The sequence below is a fragment of the Hippocampus bargibanti genome, linkage group LG10 (assembly GCF_051943395.1).
Source record: "Hippocampus bargibanti isolate YZ-2025 linkage group LG10, ASM5194339v1, whole genome shotgun sequence".
Classification (NCBI taxonomy): domain Eukaryota; kingdom Metazoa; phylum Chordata; class Actinopteri; order Syngnathiformes; family Syngnathidae; genus Hippocampus; species Hippocampus bargibanti.
Window position 1 is genome coordinate 22771827 of NC_142743.1, and position 20847 is coordinate 22792673.

At 40.8% G+C, this 20847-nt stretch overlaps 2 protein-coding genes across 3 annotated transcripts in view; one reads left to right on the forward strand and one right to left on the reverse strand.

Annotated features, from left to right (window-relative positions):
• Positions 1-13698, reverse strand: part of ugt8 (UDP glycosyltransferase 8) — a 34393-nt gene extending 20695 nt beyond the window's left edge. Inside the window, exons 1-3 of one of the 2 annotated variants that reach the window (XM_089007311.1) lie at positions 13680-13698; positions 12611-12733; positions 10492-10541 (exon numbers count right to left, since the gene is read on the reverse strand). In XM_089007311.1, coding sequence (XP_088863437.1) covers positions 10492-10494 — 3 coding nt within the window. In that variant the 5' untranslated portion in view covers positions 10495-10541; positions 12611-12733; positions 13680-13698. Of the gene's footprint in view, positions 1-10491; positions 10542-12610; positions 12760-13679 lie in introns of those variants that run through there. The other variant, XM_089007312.1, reaches the window with a different exon arrangement.
• spock3 (SPARC (osteonectin), cwcv and kazal like domains proteoglycan 3) lies at positions 6803-20686 on the forward strand. The gene is made up of 11 exons (XM_089007313.1): positions 6803-6870; positions 7019-7147; positions 10052-10091; positions 11817-11925; positions 12014-12122; positions 13753-13861; positions 14072-14176; positions 14504-14725; positions 16579-16641; positions 16743-16880; positions 17955-20686. The coding sequence occupies exons 2-11, from the start codon at positions 7019-7021 to the stop codon at positions 18098-18100; spliced, it is 1170 nt and encodes a 389-aa protein (XP_088863439.1). The 5' UTR covers positions 6803-6870; the 3' UTR covers positions 18101-20686.
• Positions 20687-20847: the final 161 nt, after the last annotated feature.

The following is a 20847-nucleotide window of genomic DNA, read 5'->3' on the forward strand; positions in this document are numbered from 1 at the left end:
AGGACAACCGACATTACTTTTTTGTTTCCTAACTGACATCAGAAAAACGTTTTATAGCATCTAAAATACCCAAAACACGCAGTATGATATTTTTAGTCAAATTAAAAACACCAATAAAAATAACTTCCAAAAACGACTTCAAATTGAAGCCGGAAGTGGCCCGTTTCAGAAGGTCCCGCCCCCTTGTTCGTGGTGTCACCCCAAGACGTCTTGCCTTGCTGGAGAATCAAAACAATGGCTTTAGATTCGATGCCAAGGTGCTAAGATGCTTTCTTGTTACTCATCCAGTTATGAATATGATTCAAGTAGATCTGAAGAGGAAAGCATACATGTTTGCAATCGATTAAAGAATTTATTATGATGCATCTGGATATAATGTAGTGACAAACTCTTTAGTACTCACAGTACCCAAAAAAGGCAGAAGATGGCGACAAAGCTCTGTGGAAATTGTCTCCTGGGAAGTTTTGTCAGCCAATATCAAATAGAAGTCTTGGTGCGACACACAATGATTCACCATCGCGTTATTTATGTGTTTTCCTTCTAATTTCGCCATCAACACGGATCAACACGAAGTTTTCAGACCAAACAAAGTACAGCAAAATGCATTGACGTGATGGAAGGAGTGCTACAATGTGTCCTTTCTCTGTCAGGGGCGTTCCTTCCGTGACGTGACGTCAGGACTCGTCACCAACTCAAAAACAAACTTCCTGAATATTCAGCGTGAGTGTTAAAATATTGCTATATGCGACGGAATTTTTGTAAAATACGCTCAGTAGAAGTCATTTGAAGCGATTTTACAAATTATGAACACAACTTGTCCGGTCGGTTGTCCTTAAAATGCCAGATGCATCATTTTGTGCATTTTGTCACATGGTAAGTCTTTACAGCAATGAGAATAGAGGTCAGAACATTCCGCCATCAATTCCCTAGATCACTTCCCACTCTCGCCCTCTAAAGCTGTCTCTTTGACTTCTTTTCCTTACTCAAGAGCTCACTCACTGGCTATGTAATCAGTCGTCTCAGTACTGGTCCTTTTCTTTCTGCCTGGCTTGCCTTATCGCTTCTGTGCAGTTTCCTTCTATGTCATTACTCTGCTATTAGTGTTGCATCCTGGGGCTGAAACACTGACCTTATAGCCACAGCTATACTCCAAACATCTGCGTGTGCAAGATAACAGTCACCTTGCTACCTCTCGCTGTATAAAACAACGTCCAAGATCAAATGCACCTATAGATTTCCATATTTTAAAAAAAATAGTTTTCACCACCTTTGGCAAACTGCATTAAAGGCAACTTCTAAAGGAAAGCTGAATGGATTCATGTCAATAAGAAACGTATGAAAGGCAATGAAAATGGAGAACACAGTTGACTTTTGATTATCTCCCTTGATAAAGATGGAGGCCGACATGAAAACAGCCAAAACATGCAATAGAAACGACATGAATCACAAAATATTACATTTGATAACGGATTCTCACTATGTCCCCATTAACAATACAATACAATACAAGACTAATAAAGGCAAATCCAAATCCAATCCACTACAATACGATACGATACGATACAATACAAGACAAGACTTATAAAGGCAAATCCAAATATAATACAATACAATACAATACAATACAAGACTAATAAAGGCCAATCCAAATCCAAATACAATATGATACAAGACTAATAAAGGCAAATCCAAATACAATACAATACAATACAATACACAATACAATACAAATTACCATTGATTTGTACCACATTTTTTGCATATTGCCCACTCGGCATCCATTGTCGCCTTTTCGTTCAGGTAGGGGGATTTACTACTACTACTACTACTACTACTACTACTACTACTAATAATAATAATAATAATAATAATAATAATAATAATAATAATAATAATAATAATACATTTAATTTCTAAGAGCCTTTCAAAACTCTCAAGTACACTTTACAGTCACAGGATTTTTTTTGTGAGCAGGGGCAGCCATTCGCGCCAGAGTTCACTCTACTGAATTTTGATGATGATAAAATCACTGGCAATTGTACATTGAAGAACAGTGTTTATCAGATGTTGCACAATAATGCTTGATATTTGGAAGATCAGTTTGACGAATAAGCACATTTGATTTCTTTGTTTGTGGTTGATGTAACTCAGTTATCTAAACAATACGCTCAGAGTCAAAATGAAAGGGCTGCTGAACATTTTATTGTTGTTGTTGCTACATAACAAGCCAATTCAGTCAGTCTGGCATGAGGGAACTTGCTTATATACTTCTAAATTCTAGTGAGTGTTCCGCTATGGTAAGCTCCCCCTAATTCCCCCTTGATGGATTTTCTACAGATTTTTTTTTTCATCCCAAATCCTCTCACTTCACCTCCCTCGGTGCTCTCATTTCCTCTTCCTCCATCTTCCCAGTGAGCAGGTGCGCCGGGACAGAGCCACTGAACTGTGAAATCTCTACTCCTCGAGACACATTTCATCCCTCACCCATCGAAATGCATACACACAAAATCTCAACCTACTTTCCACCCTTAATATCTTTTCCCGTATGTGTGTGTGTACGTGTGTGTGTGGGTGTGTTGGCGCAAGTATAGATATACGTTAATAGGAAAGGGTGAAGCTTTTTGGGGGTGGGGGGAGATTAGTATAATTATGACATTGGGAAACTAATGGTTTTAATTGACTCAGTACTTGTATCTGCATACTCGCATGCGTGTCATCTTGTGTCTGTCTATTACTGACCACATCTACATCTTTAATGTCTGAGGATGAATAATGGATTAGGCCCACGCACACACACACACACACACACACACACACACACACACACACACACACGCACGCACACACACACACACGCACGCATGCACGCACGCACGCTCACACACACACATTCCTGTTTCAATGGATTTATGAAGAACTAGTGTTACATTTGAACACTAAATGTCACCCCATTTCCCACTTCAACTGATTTAAAAACAAAGTAATAAAAAGTGGACTTGAAACTGAAATAACAGCAAGAGTGATGTTTCTGAATTGGTACATTCAAAGTCCTCACCCCTGTAGTGAATTTGGTTAAAATATCATTTGACTTTTTGGGGTATGAACTTTTTCCTCTCATTAACCACGCACACACACACACATAAACACACAGAGTGAGTAAAAAGTGTGTGTATCCATGAAATGAAAGTATACACCCAGAAAACCATTTTGGCTGTATTTGTGAGGACCTCTCTGAAACTTTAACAGATGTACATATAGACCCGCTAGAAGCCTTTAGAATGAAGAACTTGTGAGGACCAGCAAACAGGTCCTCACTTGTCAAAAATGTCCTCACTACGTATGGTATATAAATGTTCGCGGTCCTCACAAGAGTAGTCATACAAATACAAACACACACACACACACACACACACACACACACACACACACACACACACACACACACACACACACACACACACACACACACACACAGATAACTGTCTCAATTTAGGCAAATATCACCCACAATTTTCCCCCTAGTGCCTCTGTCATCACAAGGCTTCTTTTGTTGATGTGAAAGAGCAGAGCAATATGTTGGCTTCTTGAGTTTCCTGTTAACACGCAGCCCATTTCCTGTTAGATTGAACCACAACCCCACTTCTTTCTTTTTTTTTTTTTCTTTTTCATGTGCACTTTTTGCTGCTGACATTTTGCAGCAGTTTAGTGGTACACCTGACCGGAGAAGCTTTCATGATTCGATCATGCAGGCTCGCTATATAATGCTAATTTGACTCTCACATCTCACATCTGAACCCTGTCATCATTCCCACATGCACACACACACACACACCACACACACCGCCTCTTGTGAAGCTGACTAGTTGAAGCTTCAGCCTTGGAAGGTCTCTACAGCAACTGTACATACTGATTTTTGACCTTACTGACCACCACCATAATAGAAATTCCTCCCTCAACTCATACCTTTTCATATTCCTCATGTCGATAGATGTATCTTGCTGGACTGGGTTACTTCCTACCATGTGAAACTAAGTAAATTGCGCACTTCGCTGATTGCTTTGATAAGTACAGTGAGACCTCAATTTACAAACACCTTATCTTACAAACTTTTCGTCTTACAAACGTCAAATTTATGAAAATTAAACCTTATAATAAGCACTATTTTCATAATACACACCCACCACGGCTGGCGGAGTGATCTTCGGCGGAAGCACACGACCGAACAGCACCAACAGTCCTTATGGAAGGTGACTCTCCTTCCATAAGCCATCAACGACCATCAAAAAGGTAAATAAAACTTTATTTTACAGCACAGTTTATTTCTTTAATTACAGTCCTCATGTAATGCGCCTCTCTTTCCAAACAGCAATTCCCTTTGACCTTCGACCTCCAACGCCATTCCGTCAAGCCATAAATGACCATCACAAATGTAAATAAAGTGACTTTATGATACAATTCAGTGTATTTCTTTCATTACAATACAATACCACATTTATTATACATAGAATAAGGTATGTTGTGTGGAGTTTTAAGGCTTATTTAGTTGAAAAGTATATTTTATGGAAACCCGGGAACGGATTATTCCCATTTTAATGGTTTCCTATGGGAAAATCTTTTTTGAGATACACACTTTTCACCTTACACACTATGTCTGGGAACCAATTAAGTTCGTAAGTTGAGGTCTCACTGTACTCTTGTAATGCCACGCATTAACCATGTCCACAAGTGAGCAGGCACCAGCATATTGGAATGTTTCCTTTTGGTATCATCGTAACATCACCATGCAAACGGGATGTCTTCTTCTGCTGTTTTGGTGTAGAACTAGATGATAAAGGAGAAGATAGCAACTTCTACCCTCAAAGAAACTATACAATACAGTGCTAATGTTAATATTATCGCAGTTTGTTGGTGAATAGCAGACTGCCGAATTACTGCTTCCCTCATACAAGAAAATAGAGAACAATAATAATAATAATAATAATAATAATAATAATAATAATAATACATTTCATTTCTAAGCGCCTTTCAAAATGCTCAAGGTCACTTTACAGTTACAGGATAAGGTTTTCTGTGGGTGAGCAGCGGCAGCCACACGCGCCAGCGTTCACTCAACCCGGAATAACTCAAAAAGATAGAAAGCTAGCTAGCTAGCTAGCTAATGGATAGCTAGACAGCTAATATGATAATAACTTTTTGCATCAAGTGTACAGATGGCTTGTGTGGGTTATTTGTGGAGCCTGATTGATGGGATATTTTAACCTTGCAGTCTGCTTTTGAACTATCAAAGTTGAAACGAGTCCAAATTTCATTGTTTTCTATCCATTTTTTCACCATTTCCCTTTTTTTTGTTTCAAGCTCTGTCGTCTCTCTTTCATGTGTGTGTGTGTTCTCACTCTCACTCTGTCGTCTGCCTGTCTCTTTAATGTTTACCCCCCCACCCCCCCGCCCTCCTCACTGCTGCGTTCTTGACCAATCACGTGGCTTTAACCGAAGACTGGGGGTGGGCAATAGAGGACAAAAACAGTCGGCGGCCATTTTCTTTTTAGGAGAACGGGCTCGTTCGCCAACGACACATCACTCATTGCGGCAGCTCCGTGTGTATCCCGAAAAATAGTTCGTATGCCAAGGTAAAATTTTCATAAATGTAACATTCGTAAAGCAAAAAGTTCGTAAGCCAAGGGGTACGTCTGTAATTATAAAACTAATAAAAAAATCAACTGCAAGATATAATTTCCCATGTGCACTTCATCAAGATCTTTTTGAGAGCACACACCTTGAGATTCACTATTTTCAAGCGTTTTTGTAAAGAAAACATTTTTTTTTGTCAACACTCTCTATTCTGATAAAGCAACCATGATCAACACCACTGGAACAAATCAGCTGTCTAAAATCTGCTCCGCACTCCAGCATAAACACTGAAACTTTGCTTTTTCTCCACTGCAGTTCCACAAATCATTCAGAGTGGGTCACGAAGTTGCATTTATTTATTTGTTTTTTTTTTTTTAAACTGGACAATATCATCTCCGAGCATCAGTTTACAGTGCTGAGCAATCCTCTGCCAGGAATGTGCCTAAAATTCTCATGAGTCACCACTACCATGCTCGAGCGTGAAGAACAGGGAACAAACCGAGGATAAATAAAGGATACAAATAGGGACTTGCACTCGTGTCTGTGTGGGTGTGTGTTTGTATGACTAGTCTTGTGAGGACCACTAACATTTTATACCATACGTAGTGAGGACATTTTTGACAATTGAGCACCTTTTGGCCGGTCTTCACAAGTTTTTCATTCTAAAGGCGTCTAGAGGGTCTATATATGCATCTGTTAAAGTTTCAGAGAGGTCCTCATAAATTCACCCAAAATGATTTTTTTTTTATGTGTATTTTCCTTTCACTTGGATACACACACTTTTTAGTCACTGTGTGTGTGTTTATGTTTGTGTGTGAGCGGTTAATGACAGAAAACATTTCTTACCACAAAAAGTAAAATAATATTTTAACCAAATTCATAACAGGGGTGAGGACTTTGAGTGTACCCATTCGGAAACCTCACTCCTGCTGTTATTTCAGTTTCAAGTCCACTTTTTATTGTGTTTATTGCTATTGCTTTTTATTGCCTGTTCTACGAAATCATGTATCTTTTCAATATTTCAAAAAAAATCCTGCTAATTCCTAAATTGTCAGTCAGCCTTTTGCAGAGAGAGAGAGAGAGAGAGAGAGAGAGAGAGAGAGAGAGAGAGAGAGAGAGAGAGAGAGAGAGAGAGAGAGAGAGAGAGAGAGAGAGAGAGAGAGAGAGAGAGAGAGAGAGACGATATTAGCGGTGACAGCGAGCAGCAGAGAGCACATAGTTTAGACGAGCGGATGCGACAAGGTAGGCACGAAGGGAACCGAAAAACCGAACACCACCACACGACTACATGGCGTCGACGCGATGCCGCGTTGTGTTCGTTTTACGGTGCGAGGCAAACCGTGCGCAGCCCAACTTGACGTCGTTGTGTTTTGTTTGTTTGTATCCGCAGATGCTGAGCGTCGCCTTGCTGTGCGTGTGCGTGTGCGCCGTCGTCCTCGGACGCGTTTCGGCTCGTTCCGACAGCGGCAATTTTTTGGATGATAAATGGCTTACTGGAAGATGGGATAAATTCAGAGATGTAAGTCACGTTTCATCGCTCATACCCGTCTCCCCTCCCCCCATTGCATGTGTGCCGAACGGGCCCGACGGTGTGCGTGTGTGCGTGTGTCATTCGCACGCTCTTCGTTGGATACGCTGCACATACAATGTAAATGACCCTCGCATGTGTGTCCTTCCTTTCCAAAGCCATTTACACAAAACCCACATGCTTATGAGCCTTAATTTTACACAGGTTATGAGGCTTGGATGTTGTCTCTGCTTTACATGCGTTTGTTGTTTATATCTCAAAATGGCCAATTTACGCACTGCTACTACAGTATGTCATATCTCCTCCGGAAGTCTATTTAAAAGACTGTTATCTGGTTTCCCTTTTCGCCCTCTCTCAAGTAGTGAGTGTGTGTTTTGTTCATGGTGCTCCCGTTTCAAATAACAGGCTTAAAGTAAGGTGCTGTCAGCCACCATTACCTCGACATGCCGAAGGCCACTTAGTGCGGCTGCTCATTGTCGTGGCGAATGGCATCGAGCCTCTCATCATCACGAGCTCGGCTGCGAAGTGGCCCGCAAGGCGATTGTGTGCTGGCTTCATCACCTAAAGCCATTTTTTTTAGAATGTACATCCAGACACAAAGCGATGGAAAAAAAGAACCTTCTTCATGGCTCCATTACACATCAGCATCTTTGTATGTGATGAAATTCATGTAAGCAGTAAAAGGGTCAAAGACAAGGCAGCGTTAAAACTAATTTTTTAAACAATTTACTCAAGGATGTTGTTGATTATTCTGGGTGTCATTTTGTAGAAAGTAACAACTACCCCAAAAATTAACCATGACTGAAAAATATGGGGTAGTTGTTGCTTGGAAAATATCCATATGCAGTGGGACCTTGCCTTACGAACTTAATTAGTTCCCAGACAGAGTGTGTAAGGCGAAAAGTGTGTATCCCAAAAATTAATTTCCCATAGGAAACCATTAAAGTGAGAATAATCCGTTCCCGGGTCCCTATAAAACATAATTTTCTAAGCTTTAAAACTACACAAAATGTACCTTATTTTATGGATAATAAACGTGCTATAGTATTATGATTAAATTTCTCTCCAGATACCTCAAAACGACCCGGAATACATTTTTTAATCGATTGCAAACATGTCTGCTTTCCTCTTCAGAACTATTTGAATCATATTCATAACTCGATGAGTAACAAGAAAGCATCTTCTCCGAATCTTTTTTTTTTTTTCAGTTTCAGCACACTTTAAGTCATTTTTATTGGTGTTTTGCATTTGAGTAAAAATATCATCCTGCGTGTTTTGGGTATTTTAGATGCTATAAAACGTTTTTCGGTACATAAGCCAAGTAGGAATTGCGATTATTTGTGACAGGAGACAAATGTTTGAGTATTTCAAGGCCAGACAAAGATTCCCTGTGGTTGTGTTAAATCAATTTTTCGAACTAAAATTTCAGTTGTCACGTGACAGCTTGCAGCGCTGCGGGAACTTCCTGTTTACATGAGTTACCGGGCTTTCCAACAGATGTCCCCCCACCATCCGATTCACACATATATCAAGTGTTAACGAGCTATCTAATTTGTCATATTTTCAGCAGTTGGAAAATTATGATTTGGATTCTGTCGTTTGGATTGTTAACCAATGGGAAGGGGCTAACGTAACATTTAAAGGACAACCGACACCATTGTTTTGTTTCCTAACTGACATCAGAAAAAACGTTTTATAGCATCTGAAATACCCAAAACACGCAGGCTGATATTTTTAGTCACATCAATAAAAATGACTTAAAGTGTCCTTAAACGACTTCAAAATGAAACCGGAAATGGCCGGTTTCAGAAGGTCCCGCCCCCTTGTTTGTGACGTCACGGACGCCAGGACGTCTTGGCTTGCTCTAGAATCAAAACAATGGCTTCAGATTCGGAGAAGATGCTTTCTTGTTACTCATCCAGTTTTGAATATGATTCAAATAGTTCTGAAGAGGAAAGCATAAATGTTTGCAATCGATTAAAGAAGTCCTTCCGTATCGATTTGAGCCGTCAGGACTCCAATGTAGTGTCCCAGAAAATGCACAAGATCGCGGCCAAGCTCCGTTGGAAATTGGCTGATTTGTCTGCTGGGAATTTGTGTCAGCGAATATCAAATAGTTGTCTTGGTGCAACACACAACAATAATTTCAAGCGCCTTTCAAAACACAGACAAGAACAAGAAAGCATCTTCTCCGAATCTGAAGCCATTGTTTTGATTCTCGAGCAAGGCAAGACGTCTTGGCGTGACGTCATGAACAAGGGGGCGGGAACTTCTGAAACTGGCCACTTCCGGTTTCATTTTGAAGTCGTTTTTGGACACTTTTGGTCATTTTGGTTTTTGGTCATTTTTATTGGTGTTTTTCATTTGACGAAACATATCAGCCTGCGTGTTTTGGGTATTTTAGATGCTATAAAACGTTTTTCTGATGTCAGTCAGGAAACAAAACAAAGGGTGTCGGTTGTCCTTTAAATGCATACTTTGCGGATTTGACACCTACAACATTTTATGCTGTTTTGAAACGCTTTTACAAAGATAAACAACAATCTTATGTTTTCGAGTACGTACGTTTTTTTCCTTTGTATGTGTGTGTGTTTTGTTCAGTTTGATGACATTCCTCTTTGCTCCGCTCAAGTCAGAGCATTATCTTTGCTAAACACATGCATGCCCTGAGCCGTTGGTGATTGATGCTCACCGACACTTTCATCCATTTCCCTGATAAAAAAAAAAAAAAAAACACTAACAAAATGATTGGCTTTTTTTTCCCCCTCTTCAAAATGCCTTCTCTGAAGGAAGTGGAGGTTTGTATAGTTCCTTTCATTGGCATTGAATCACTCACGTGCATATTCATGTATTTGAAGTTGCTTTTAAACCCTGTCCTTATTGAACTTATTTCAGGAGCCGGGAACATGGACGCCCTCCAAGCCCTTTGATCAAGGTCTGTGGCAACCGAATAAGCATCATTATTTTGAACACTCGTGTAGTTCTATGTACATTGACCATCTCCGAGGTCATTTTGAAGTAGTTTTGGGACACTTTAACTCATTTTTATTGGTGTTTTTCACTTGACTAAAAATATCATCCTGCGTGTTTTGGGTATTTTAGATGCTATAAAACGTTTTTTCTGATGTCAGTTAGGAAACAAAAAAATGGTGTCGGTTGTCCTTTAAGGACAATTTTGAGTGTTCGATCTGCCTTCCACACGTTTTTGAAATGTGGGAGGCAACTGAAGTACCCATGCAAGCACAGAGAGGAAAATGCAAACACCACACACGGAGGTCGGAGTCGGAATTGACACATAGAAACATTAATAAAATAAGAACAATTACGAAACTCACCATAAACTCACTCCCAGACAAGTTGTGATGTCACTCACCAGGCCCCGCCCCTTGAAGGCACACATAAACACGACACGTGACTTTTTTTTTGTCCCATCATACTGTGACAACAATTCATAAAACAATGTTTTCACTGTTCTATTTCCTTTTAATGTGTTGTGTTGTCCTAAGACAATACAGTGCTATTTTTCTTCATTTTGAACATGCATAAAAAATACAATTGTGGTATTTTATGGCTGCTGGCAGTATTAAAGGAAGTTAAAAGGAATGAAAAGGCTCAAATTTCTCATTCGCCGTTGTGCCAGGGTTCTTATCTAATGAAGCGAGTCAACATGCCCGGATATAAAGACTTAATGAGAATCAAGAGGAGCCGCTGCTCAGTCACATGCACTTCGTTTGCTCGCAAATTGAAATTTACTGTTCCTCATAGTGGCCGTTTGTCATCCCACAGACGACTGGCTTACCCCCTTTTATCCTCAGGCGACTGGTCATCTAATAAAAGTAAATGACAACGGAAATATCATTTTTTTATACCTCCAGTCACCTTGATTCGCCATTGTAATAGAGAGGGTGATAAATGCATATTCACATTCCCAGCCCACTGGGACATGAGCACATAAAAGTCACGAGGGTAACCTCTAACACAGCAGATCCACTCTGGACATGACGGGGAAACAATAGAATTAGAGAGTGCGTTGGAGGACGGAGGCTGTGTAATCTAGCAAAGCTGCTCAGGGATTATCCTAAAGTTCTTGAGCCCAGAGGTCGCTCACAAACTGTTCTCGGATCAGAGAGATCCTCTCCGTACATGTCGCCTTGCGTAGCAAAGGCAGACCCTCGATCTGTATTAGCTGCCTTGCGTTTATACCAATAAAGATCACACCTTCGGGCTAACGATCGCATCTCAAATCATCTTTCGTAAAAGCGCTCGTCCGCTAGCGCAATTAAAGAATTGTCGCTCAAACCCGGTTAAGGCTGATGTGAGGTCAAACGTAGCATCTATAACTAGTTCCGTCTGTTTTTAGCGACAAGGACGTTTACGGTATTACAGCTTTAGGTTCGGCGTGAGACAGACATTAGTGGCTTGAATTAGCGTGCGCAAACAGATGTCTCCCATATATCCATGTCGCTCGAAAGGATAAAAATGAAAGTACAAGCTTTGACTAAGGAATTACTGGCATATCTCGGAAAGAACAACATTTAATCCTCGGAGATTATTCTCTCTTTGCCCCCCCCGTTGCTTATTGTTTCTAGAAACCCTTCAAAGAGCCACAAGCAGAATGCAAATATACACACCGAAAAGGGTTCTTTTTGTTTGTGTGCAGGCCTTGATCCCACCAAAGACCCATGTCTGAAGATCAAATGTGGCCGCCACAAAGTGTGTGTAGCTGAGGACGATAAAACAGCCACTTGTGTCAGCCAGAGGAGGGTTAGGTAAGCAACACACACAAACACACTCACACACACACCCAAGATGGATATTGTGGTGCATTGATTTCATCCTCATGTTCGTTTTCTCCAGTTTTAAAGACCCCAGTGTGTACCAGAGTCCGGGGTCCAAGTGCAAAGCCTGCCCTGTGGTTCACCCTTCTCCTGTTTGTGGAACCGATGGCCACACCTACTCCACCAAGGTACCGTGGAGTGCAATCAACAAGATATCTACAGTATATCGGAATTTGCAAGCATGCATGCATTTTTCTAGCTAAGACTATTATTGTGCTGATTATGATATTTCAAATATTTGTCTCATCACAAATATGTGCTCTGAATTCCTGTTTCAATGCCAGTGCAAGTGAACACAAAAAAAGCAGGGAAATGGAATTATGCTATAGTCATCGTTGTAACCTGGGCAACATACAAAAAAATATATCGGAATAAAAGTGAACTTGCTGCTAGCTGGCCTGCACACTTCTCATTAGCTTGCATTCTGCTGCCCGTAGTATATCGATGCTAACGTTAGCAATGGGGCTTGTCATAGTGCCACTGACATTCGACTGTTTCATCGATGGTATTGTTTCGTTGAAAATTAGAATCTATCAAATTAGAACCTGTTCTCTCCGCAAAGGCGATTCAACCTGATTTTTTTTACTCGTCCGCTTATTCAAAAGTGGGCGTTTACCTGTTTCGACATCAACGGCACCGAAGTCAAGATCATCCAATCAAAATGGCGCTTTCCGCTAACCGGCGTCGGTATCATCCAATCAAAATGGCTCTTTCAACACAAGCCGAAACAGGAAATGAACTGCGAAAAAGCGAGAATACATATTTAGTTTTATCTGTTCATGTGGTCTGAAAAAGTCGGAAATCCGCCAATTGGCGGAAAATAATTATCCCTGGTTTTGTGACATTGCGACGACAATGAACAATATCCTTAAAGGACAACCGACGCCATTTGTAAAATCCCCGACTGAGCGTATTTTACAAAGATTCCAACGCATATAGCTATATTTTACATTTTAAGACTGGCGCTGAATAATCAGGAAGTCTTGTTTTTGAGTTGGTGACGATTCGAAACTTTGTGTTGATCTGTGATGATGGCAAAATTAGAAGGAAAAAAAACTGAAATAACGCCGTGGTGAATCTTTGTGTGTTGCACTAAGACTACTATTTGATACTAGTTGACACAAATTCCCAGCAGTCAAATCAGCCCATTTACAACGGAGCTTGGGCGCCATCTTGTGCATTTTCTGGGCGCTACATTGGAGTCCTGATGACTCGAATTGACACGGAAGGACTTCTTTAATCGATTGCAAACATGTGTTTTCCTCTTCAGAACTATTTGAATCATCTTCATAACTGGATGAGTAACAAGAAAGCTTCTTCAGCAAATCTGAAGCCATTGTTTTGATTCTCGAGCAAGGCAAGACGTCCTGGTGTGACGTCACGAACAAGGGGGCGGGACCTTCTGAAACTTTCTGAGGTCATTTCGTGGCAGTTTCAGCGCACTTCAAGTGATTTTTATTGGTGTTTTGCATTTGACGAAAAATATCATCCTGCGTGTTTTGGGTATTTTCAGATGCTATAAAACGTTTTTCTGATGTCAGTTAGGAAACCAAAAAATGGTGTCGGGTGTCCTTTAACAATCCATTAAATGTCATGTCATGCTTGATTGTGATTGCGCTGTAATCACGACACCGTATTTTGTAAATAATGGACGTATTTATCAGAATTTTTTCTGCAATACCCACCCGTGTATGGAAGTTAGTTTCTTCAGAATGTGACGCAGTTTTTTTTTCTGCTTCCACGGTTTCATTGTGTTAGTGCAAGTTAGACTACCAAGCATGCATCACTGGTAAGAAGATTGCTGTCAAGTGTCCTGGCATGTGTCCTTGTTCCGCTCAGCCTGAAGAGAGCTCTTCTGAGAGGAAAAGTGAGACGCACAAACACACACACACACACACACACACACACCACAAGATGGATATTGTGGTGCATGATCAGGATGAACAGGCGGATGATATCATGGCCCCTTTTTCAAGCTCATTGATCACCTGAAGTGATTCCATCACCTCTTAGCCACCAAAGGAAGGAAGGAGGCAATAAAGCAGCATCATTAATCATGACTGTTGTTCTCTCTCAGTCTGCAGTGAGTCTGAACTGAAGGAGGCAGTGGGTCGACTAAGAGACTGGTTCAGAGTGCTACATGACAATGGCAACCACAAGAGAGACAAGATCCAGAAGAACAGTGAGTTGGAATATTAAAATGGCGCTCCGTGTGTTTCCCGAAAACTTGTTCGTATGCCAAGATTATATTCTCGCGAATTTAATGTTAATAAGGCGAAAGGTTCGTCAGCTAAAGCGTTCGTAAACTGAGGTATCACTTGACTGTATACATGTGTGTGTGTGTGTGTGTGTGTGTGTGTGTCTCACTTTTCCTCTCATATATATATATATATATATATATATATATATATATATATATATATATATATATATATATATATATATATATATACACACACACACACACACACACACACACACACACATTTTAATTGTTTGTACTTATCAGAATTTGAAGCCGGAGCATCACCTGTATGCAAAGATCCTCTCGGGTGGATGTTCTCCCGACTGGATACAAACTTTGACCTTCAGCTGGACCAATCGGAGATCAAGAGTCTTTACCTGGACAGGAACGAGCCTTGCTCCGACGCATTGTTCAAATCATGCGATACTCACAGCAACCAAGTTATTTCCGGCTCCGAGTGGTGCACCTGTTTCCAGAGATACACAGGTAATGCATATCACTGTTACTGTTGTTATGATGTTGACGATCATCATCATTATGATGGTGATCATGATGATGATAAATATTAGATCACGCATTTTCTACATCCTGTTGAACTTGTATTTACCACCCCACATTGAGCCAAGGCCCAGATTCAAACTGGGTGGCTCTTTTGTTGTCTGCACTCTCACATAGCACAAGAATTCAGATTTTGACGAGACGGCTTGTATTGGATTAGCAGTGTCTGAAATAATGTCTGCCCGGATGCCCGGGGCGTGCAACTTTTACGTCAGGCGTGCAACTTACAATAGGTCTCCGCCCGGGTGGCTGACAACTTCTTCAAGAAAAGACAAACAAACATTTTTTTCAAATAATTTTCAACAAAGCAAACATTTGAATGAAGATTTCAAAATCGGAAAAAAATATTCCGATTTTGAAATCTTCGTTCGGTTTGGAAATTTCGGAATTTCGGTTCGTTTGGCAATTTGCATTCTCAGCCAATCAGAAGCCTGCTTCGTGATTCCGGATTTTCCTGAGTGTTACAAGGTCGTGCATTTGCATATCATTTTCCAAAGTAGATGCACAGAACCTCAGCCACAGAATAAAGATTCAAAAGAAGCTAAGAAAATTTAGGACGCTACAAAACATAAACGTACATTATACCGTGACTGTAAAGCAGGGGTGCTCACACTTTTTCAGCATGGGAGCGACTTTTGAAATGACCAAGTCAAAATGATCTATCCATTATATTGATTGAAAAATAAATTGACGATTCTTGCAACTATGTTTATGTATAACCGTATAAGTTGCATATATAACACAACATAATTATGTAATTTTTTTGCCATTAGCTGATTGGTTGACGTCTCGTTTTCATTCAAAACTCCTCAAATGTATTTGTACAGCGTCAGTCCATGACAATGTCACACAACCTTGTCAAGCGATCGACCAATCGTACTTTGGAGATCGACTGGTCGCTCGCAATCGGCGTATTGAGCACCCCTGATGTAAAGTGTCCTTGAGAGTTTAGAAAGGCGCTTAGAAATTAAATGTATCATCATTATTATTATTATTATTATAAGCATCATGGAAAGAAGAATTCACGTGGCTCGTAGCAGACGACGCAACGCAAACATTGCATTTTGCAATATGATGAACAGTGTATGGGCAAACGACAACTTGCGCAAAATCATCAGCAAGGGATATTTACCATAAATGAAGCAAGGGAGCATTTGTGGTAGGTACGTCCTTTTTTTTTGCAATTAGTCGTCTCAAGAATCCAAACTAGGGCGCGGAAAATCCTACTGGACCCTCCGCACCCTGCCCACCACCTTTTCCAGCTACTCCCCTCAGGCAGACGCTACCGATCGATGCGCACCAAATCCAGCAGACATTTAAACAGCTTCTCCCCCCAAGCCATTAACTCTTTGAACTCTTTCAACAGTAGCCAAAATGGAACTGTATAGTGCCACTTAGCAGTTTTTTTGACAACGATACTAGTGCAGCGTGTTCTACCGGAAACAAATTCCTTGTGTGTTCTACATACTTGGCAATAAAGATGATTCTGATTATGATTCTGATTCTGATTATTATGTTTCAAGTTGTGAAAAATGGGGTAGGCAACTTTATGGCCGGGCAGGCAACTTTTCAGAGTTGTCCGCCCTGTTGTCCGCTAACTTTTTGTCGTGAGTTCCAGACACTCAGTGGTGACGTCAAACACGGAAGCGCAGTCAGTCTTTTCACAATAAATAAACATGACACTGTAAAACCAATTGCCTTCAATTGAAAGTCCCTTCTGCAGAAAAAGCTAAAACACAAACAGCACAACAATAGCAATAATGTGCACGTTGTCTTTCCAGACTCTCCCTGTAAAGCCGAGCTGACATCCATCGGCAAGAAGCAAGTGGGAAAAAAGCTACTCGGTAAGGCCCAAACACGGCCAAGCACACGTCCATGCGTAGTCCACTCATGCCAAGACCAAGACCGCTTGTCTTTATAATGTGTTTTGACTCACATCTCGCAGGCCAGTACCTGCCCTCATGTGACCAAAACGGTTACTACCGTTCGCACCAGTGCCACAGCAGCAGCGGCCAGTGCTGGTGTGTGGATCGCTACGGCAATGAGCTGGCCGGTTCGCGTACCCGCGGTCCAGCTGACTGCGGTAGGTCAAGTCATGTGAGAGAACTGAGTAAGGGAAGGCAATGAAACGCGCATGGAACTCTACAGTTTGGAATTTATGAAACGTGTTTGTGTTCAGTTCAAGGACAACCGACACCTCTGGACAAGTTGCGTCCATAATTTGAAAAATCACTTCAAATGACTTCTACTGAGTATATTTTACAAAGATTCCACCGCATATAGCTATATTTTACCTTTTAAGACTCGCACTGAATGTTCAGGAAGTCTTGTTTTCGAGTTGGTGACAATTCCTGACGTGACGTCACGGAAGGAACGCCCCTGACCGAGAAAGCGACACACAATGCATTTTGCGGTACTTTGTTTGGTCTGAAAACTTGGTGTTGATGGCGAAATTACAAGGAAAACACATAAATACTGCGATGGTGAATCGTTGTGTGTTGCACCAAGACTACTATTTGATACTAGTTGACACAAATTCCCAGCAGACAAATCAGTCCATTTCCAACGGAGCTTGGGCGCCATCTTTTACATTTTTTGGGACACTACATTTCAGTCCGGATGCTATTGACGGCTCGACTTGATATGGGAGGACTCCTTTAATGGATTGCAAACATGTATGCTTTCCTCTTCAGAACTATTTGAATCATATTCATAACTGGATGAGTAACAGGAAAGCATCTTCTCCGAATCTGAAGCCATTGTTTTGATTCTCGAGCAAGGCAAAGACGTCTTGGCGTGACATCACGAACAAGGGGGCGGAACCTTCTGAAACTGGCCACTTCCGGGTTCAATCCGAAGTAGTTTTTGGGCACTTTAAGCCATTTTTATTGGTGTTTTGCATTTGACTAAAAATGTCATCCTGCGTGTTTTGGGTATTTTAGATGACATAAAATGTTTTTCTGATGTCAGTTAGGAAACAAAATAAGTGGTGTCGGTTGTCCTTTAAATAAATAATGGAGCTTCTTATGCACCTGCTCATTTGTTAGCTGAGCTTCAGAGTGTCACGCTAGCAGTGAACATTGTTGATAGCTTTCATGCACAGAAGCGCAATTGAGACAGACACTCGTGATGTTTATGGATGTTTCTCTGTTTTTAGGCGTAATTCTGGAGTCTTCAGGAGATCTCGGTAGCGGAGACTCCATGATCACCGAAGACGATGAAGATTCTTTTGTCCTCAATGAGAAGGCTGGGCTGGACGATGAGGAGGACGACGATGACGACGACGATGAATATCTGTCGTAATTTTATTGTATGTATTCCTTTTTTGAAGAGAAACTGTTTGTTTGGTCAAACTTGCACGTTTCTTGGTGACTCCCCCTGGCAGATATTTCATTATACTAACAGCTTAAGGACTCATCTGTGTTCTTTTTGTTTTTATCTTTTTACAAAAAAAAAAGATGTTCCTTTTTACTTTAAATTTCACTTCCTGACTAAAAAAAAATACTTTTGGTTGAATGGCATTTGTTGCCTCAAGTGCCGTTGCCAACAATGATAGCCAATCCATTGCTTTGGATGTGGTCACATGCAAAAACATCCGCTTTCATTGGACACTCGTGTCCTCTAAATGTGTCCTGTCATTGTACACCGCTCTGTGTGTTGATTCCTGAGGCGTGATATTTAAAGGACAACCGACACCTCCGGACAAGTTGCGTCCATAATTTGTAAAATCACTTCAAATTACATCTACTGACCGTCGCAGACAATTGCGGTAACACGCATAAAGAAGGTGTAAGTTTACACAAATTTCCCAGTGGACAAATAGAGCTTGTGCGCCATCTTGTGCATTTCCTGGGCGCTACATTGAAGTCCAGACGGCTCGAATTGATACGGAAGGACTTCTTTAGTCGATTGCAAACATTTATGCTTTCCTCTTCAGAACTATTTGAATCATCTTCATAACCGGATGAGTAACAAGAAAGCATCTTCTCCGAATCTGAACTCTCTGAAGCCATTATTTTGATTCTGGAGCAAGGCAGTGTGTGACCAATAGTGATGTCACAAACAAGGGGGCGGGACTTTCTGAATCTGCCCAGTTCCGAGCTCATTTTGTGGCAGTTTTGGGACACTTTACGTAATTCTTATTGGTGTTTTGCATTTGACTAAAAATATCAGCCTGCGTGTTTTAGGTATTTTAGATGCTATAAAACGTTTTTCTGATGTCAGTTAGGAAACAAAAAAATGGTGTCGGTTGTCCTTTAAGAGATTTCTCCCCTTCCCTCCTCTTCTTCATCCCTCCTGCTCCTTATCTAATGTTCTCGTGTACAGGTGAGATGGTGATGATGTAGATAAGACAACATTACACTCTCTGTTTCTTTTCATCATCCATTCGTACCGGTGACAAAGTGGAAAAAACAAAATGGAGGTCGGACCAGTTTCCTTGTTGGAAGAGTTGTGACATAAACATTGCATTCAGTGTAGGAAACCGATATAAAAGAAAAAAAATCTAATCATCTCAAAAGGCTCAGCTACCGATGAGTGCTTAGAGGGAGGGGGGAAAAAAGCCAAAGGCGTTGAGGGTGAAAATGATGATGTATTTTTCTAATCCATTGTTGGATGATTACAGAGGATTTGTTGTAGCATGTTCAACCGCTGTGTGACGTTGCAGGAGCAACTTCAAACTAGTGTGTACAGATTGAAGCGCGCCGAGCAACAAATCACATACAGTGATACCTCGGTTTACGAACCCCTTGACTTATGAACGTTTCGGTTTACAAACGGTAAATTTAGGAAAACATTTACCTTTGCATACGAACTATTTTTCGGGATACACGCGGAGCTGTCACAATGAGTGATGTGTCGTTCCCGAACAAGCTCCTTCTCCTAAAAGAAAATGGCTGCCGACATTTTTTTTAGTCCTCTATTCCCCGCCCCCAGTTTTTGGTTAAAGCCACGTGATTGGTCAAGAACGCAGCAGTGAGAGGAGGTGGTTAAAACATCAAAGAGACAGGCAGACGGCAGAGCGAGAGTGAGAAAATGGATAGATAGGTGAAATTTGGACTCGTTTCAACTTTGATAGTTCAAAGGCAGAGTGTAGACTGCAAGGTTAAAATATCCCATCAATCAAGCTCCACAAATAACCCGCGCTAGCCATCAGTTCAATTTAAAATGAAAAGACAAGCAAGGGAACCAGATGTTTCTAGTGTGTCTTCTTGCATATGTTGCAATATCACAACTTCCAGGATGTACAACCCAGAGCTGCTTGAAACACTTTATGCAAAACGCTATCCATTCCATCAAGCCATCAACAACCATCACAAAGGTAAATAAAACGACTTTATTATACAGTACAGTTTATTTCTTTAATTATAATACCACAGCGCATTCATTGTACATAACATAAGGTATATTTTGTGTAGTTTTAAGGCTTATGTAGTTGAAAATTATGTTTTATGGGGACCTGGGAACGGATTATTCTCATTTTAATGGTTTCCTATGGGAAATTAATTTTTGGGATACACACTTTTTGCCTTACACACTCTGGGAACCAATTCAATACGTAAGCCAAGGTATCACTGTATTGTCTACTGAGCTTCAAGATGAAAAAAACATTCTGTACAGTAGATGTTATCCTTTTTTTCTTTTTGGGCAGTCTCATTCGTTTTGAAAAAAAAAATGTGTTGCACGTTAAAAGAAGCACTGAGCTATGCGGAATGATGGAAAGGTGAGGGTGTGCCTTTTTCTAGCAGGGACAGGTGATGGAGTGAACCTGACTTAAACTGAGCTGACTGCAAAAAGATGTGAGAGGAACTTTTTACTGGCTGGCTTTTTCTCATAGTACAGCTGCTGTTTTTTTCTTTCATAGAATTGCTGAAACATAGAGAAGCACACAAGCTACAGTAAAGTCTCGTTATATCGATATTCAAGGGAGTCCGAAAAAATATCGATATAACCGGGACTATCGATATATCCGACCCTGTTTGCATGTAATTTTCTCCGTGCGTGCATAGAAATAGTATCGATATAACCGGGACTATCGATATATCCGATAT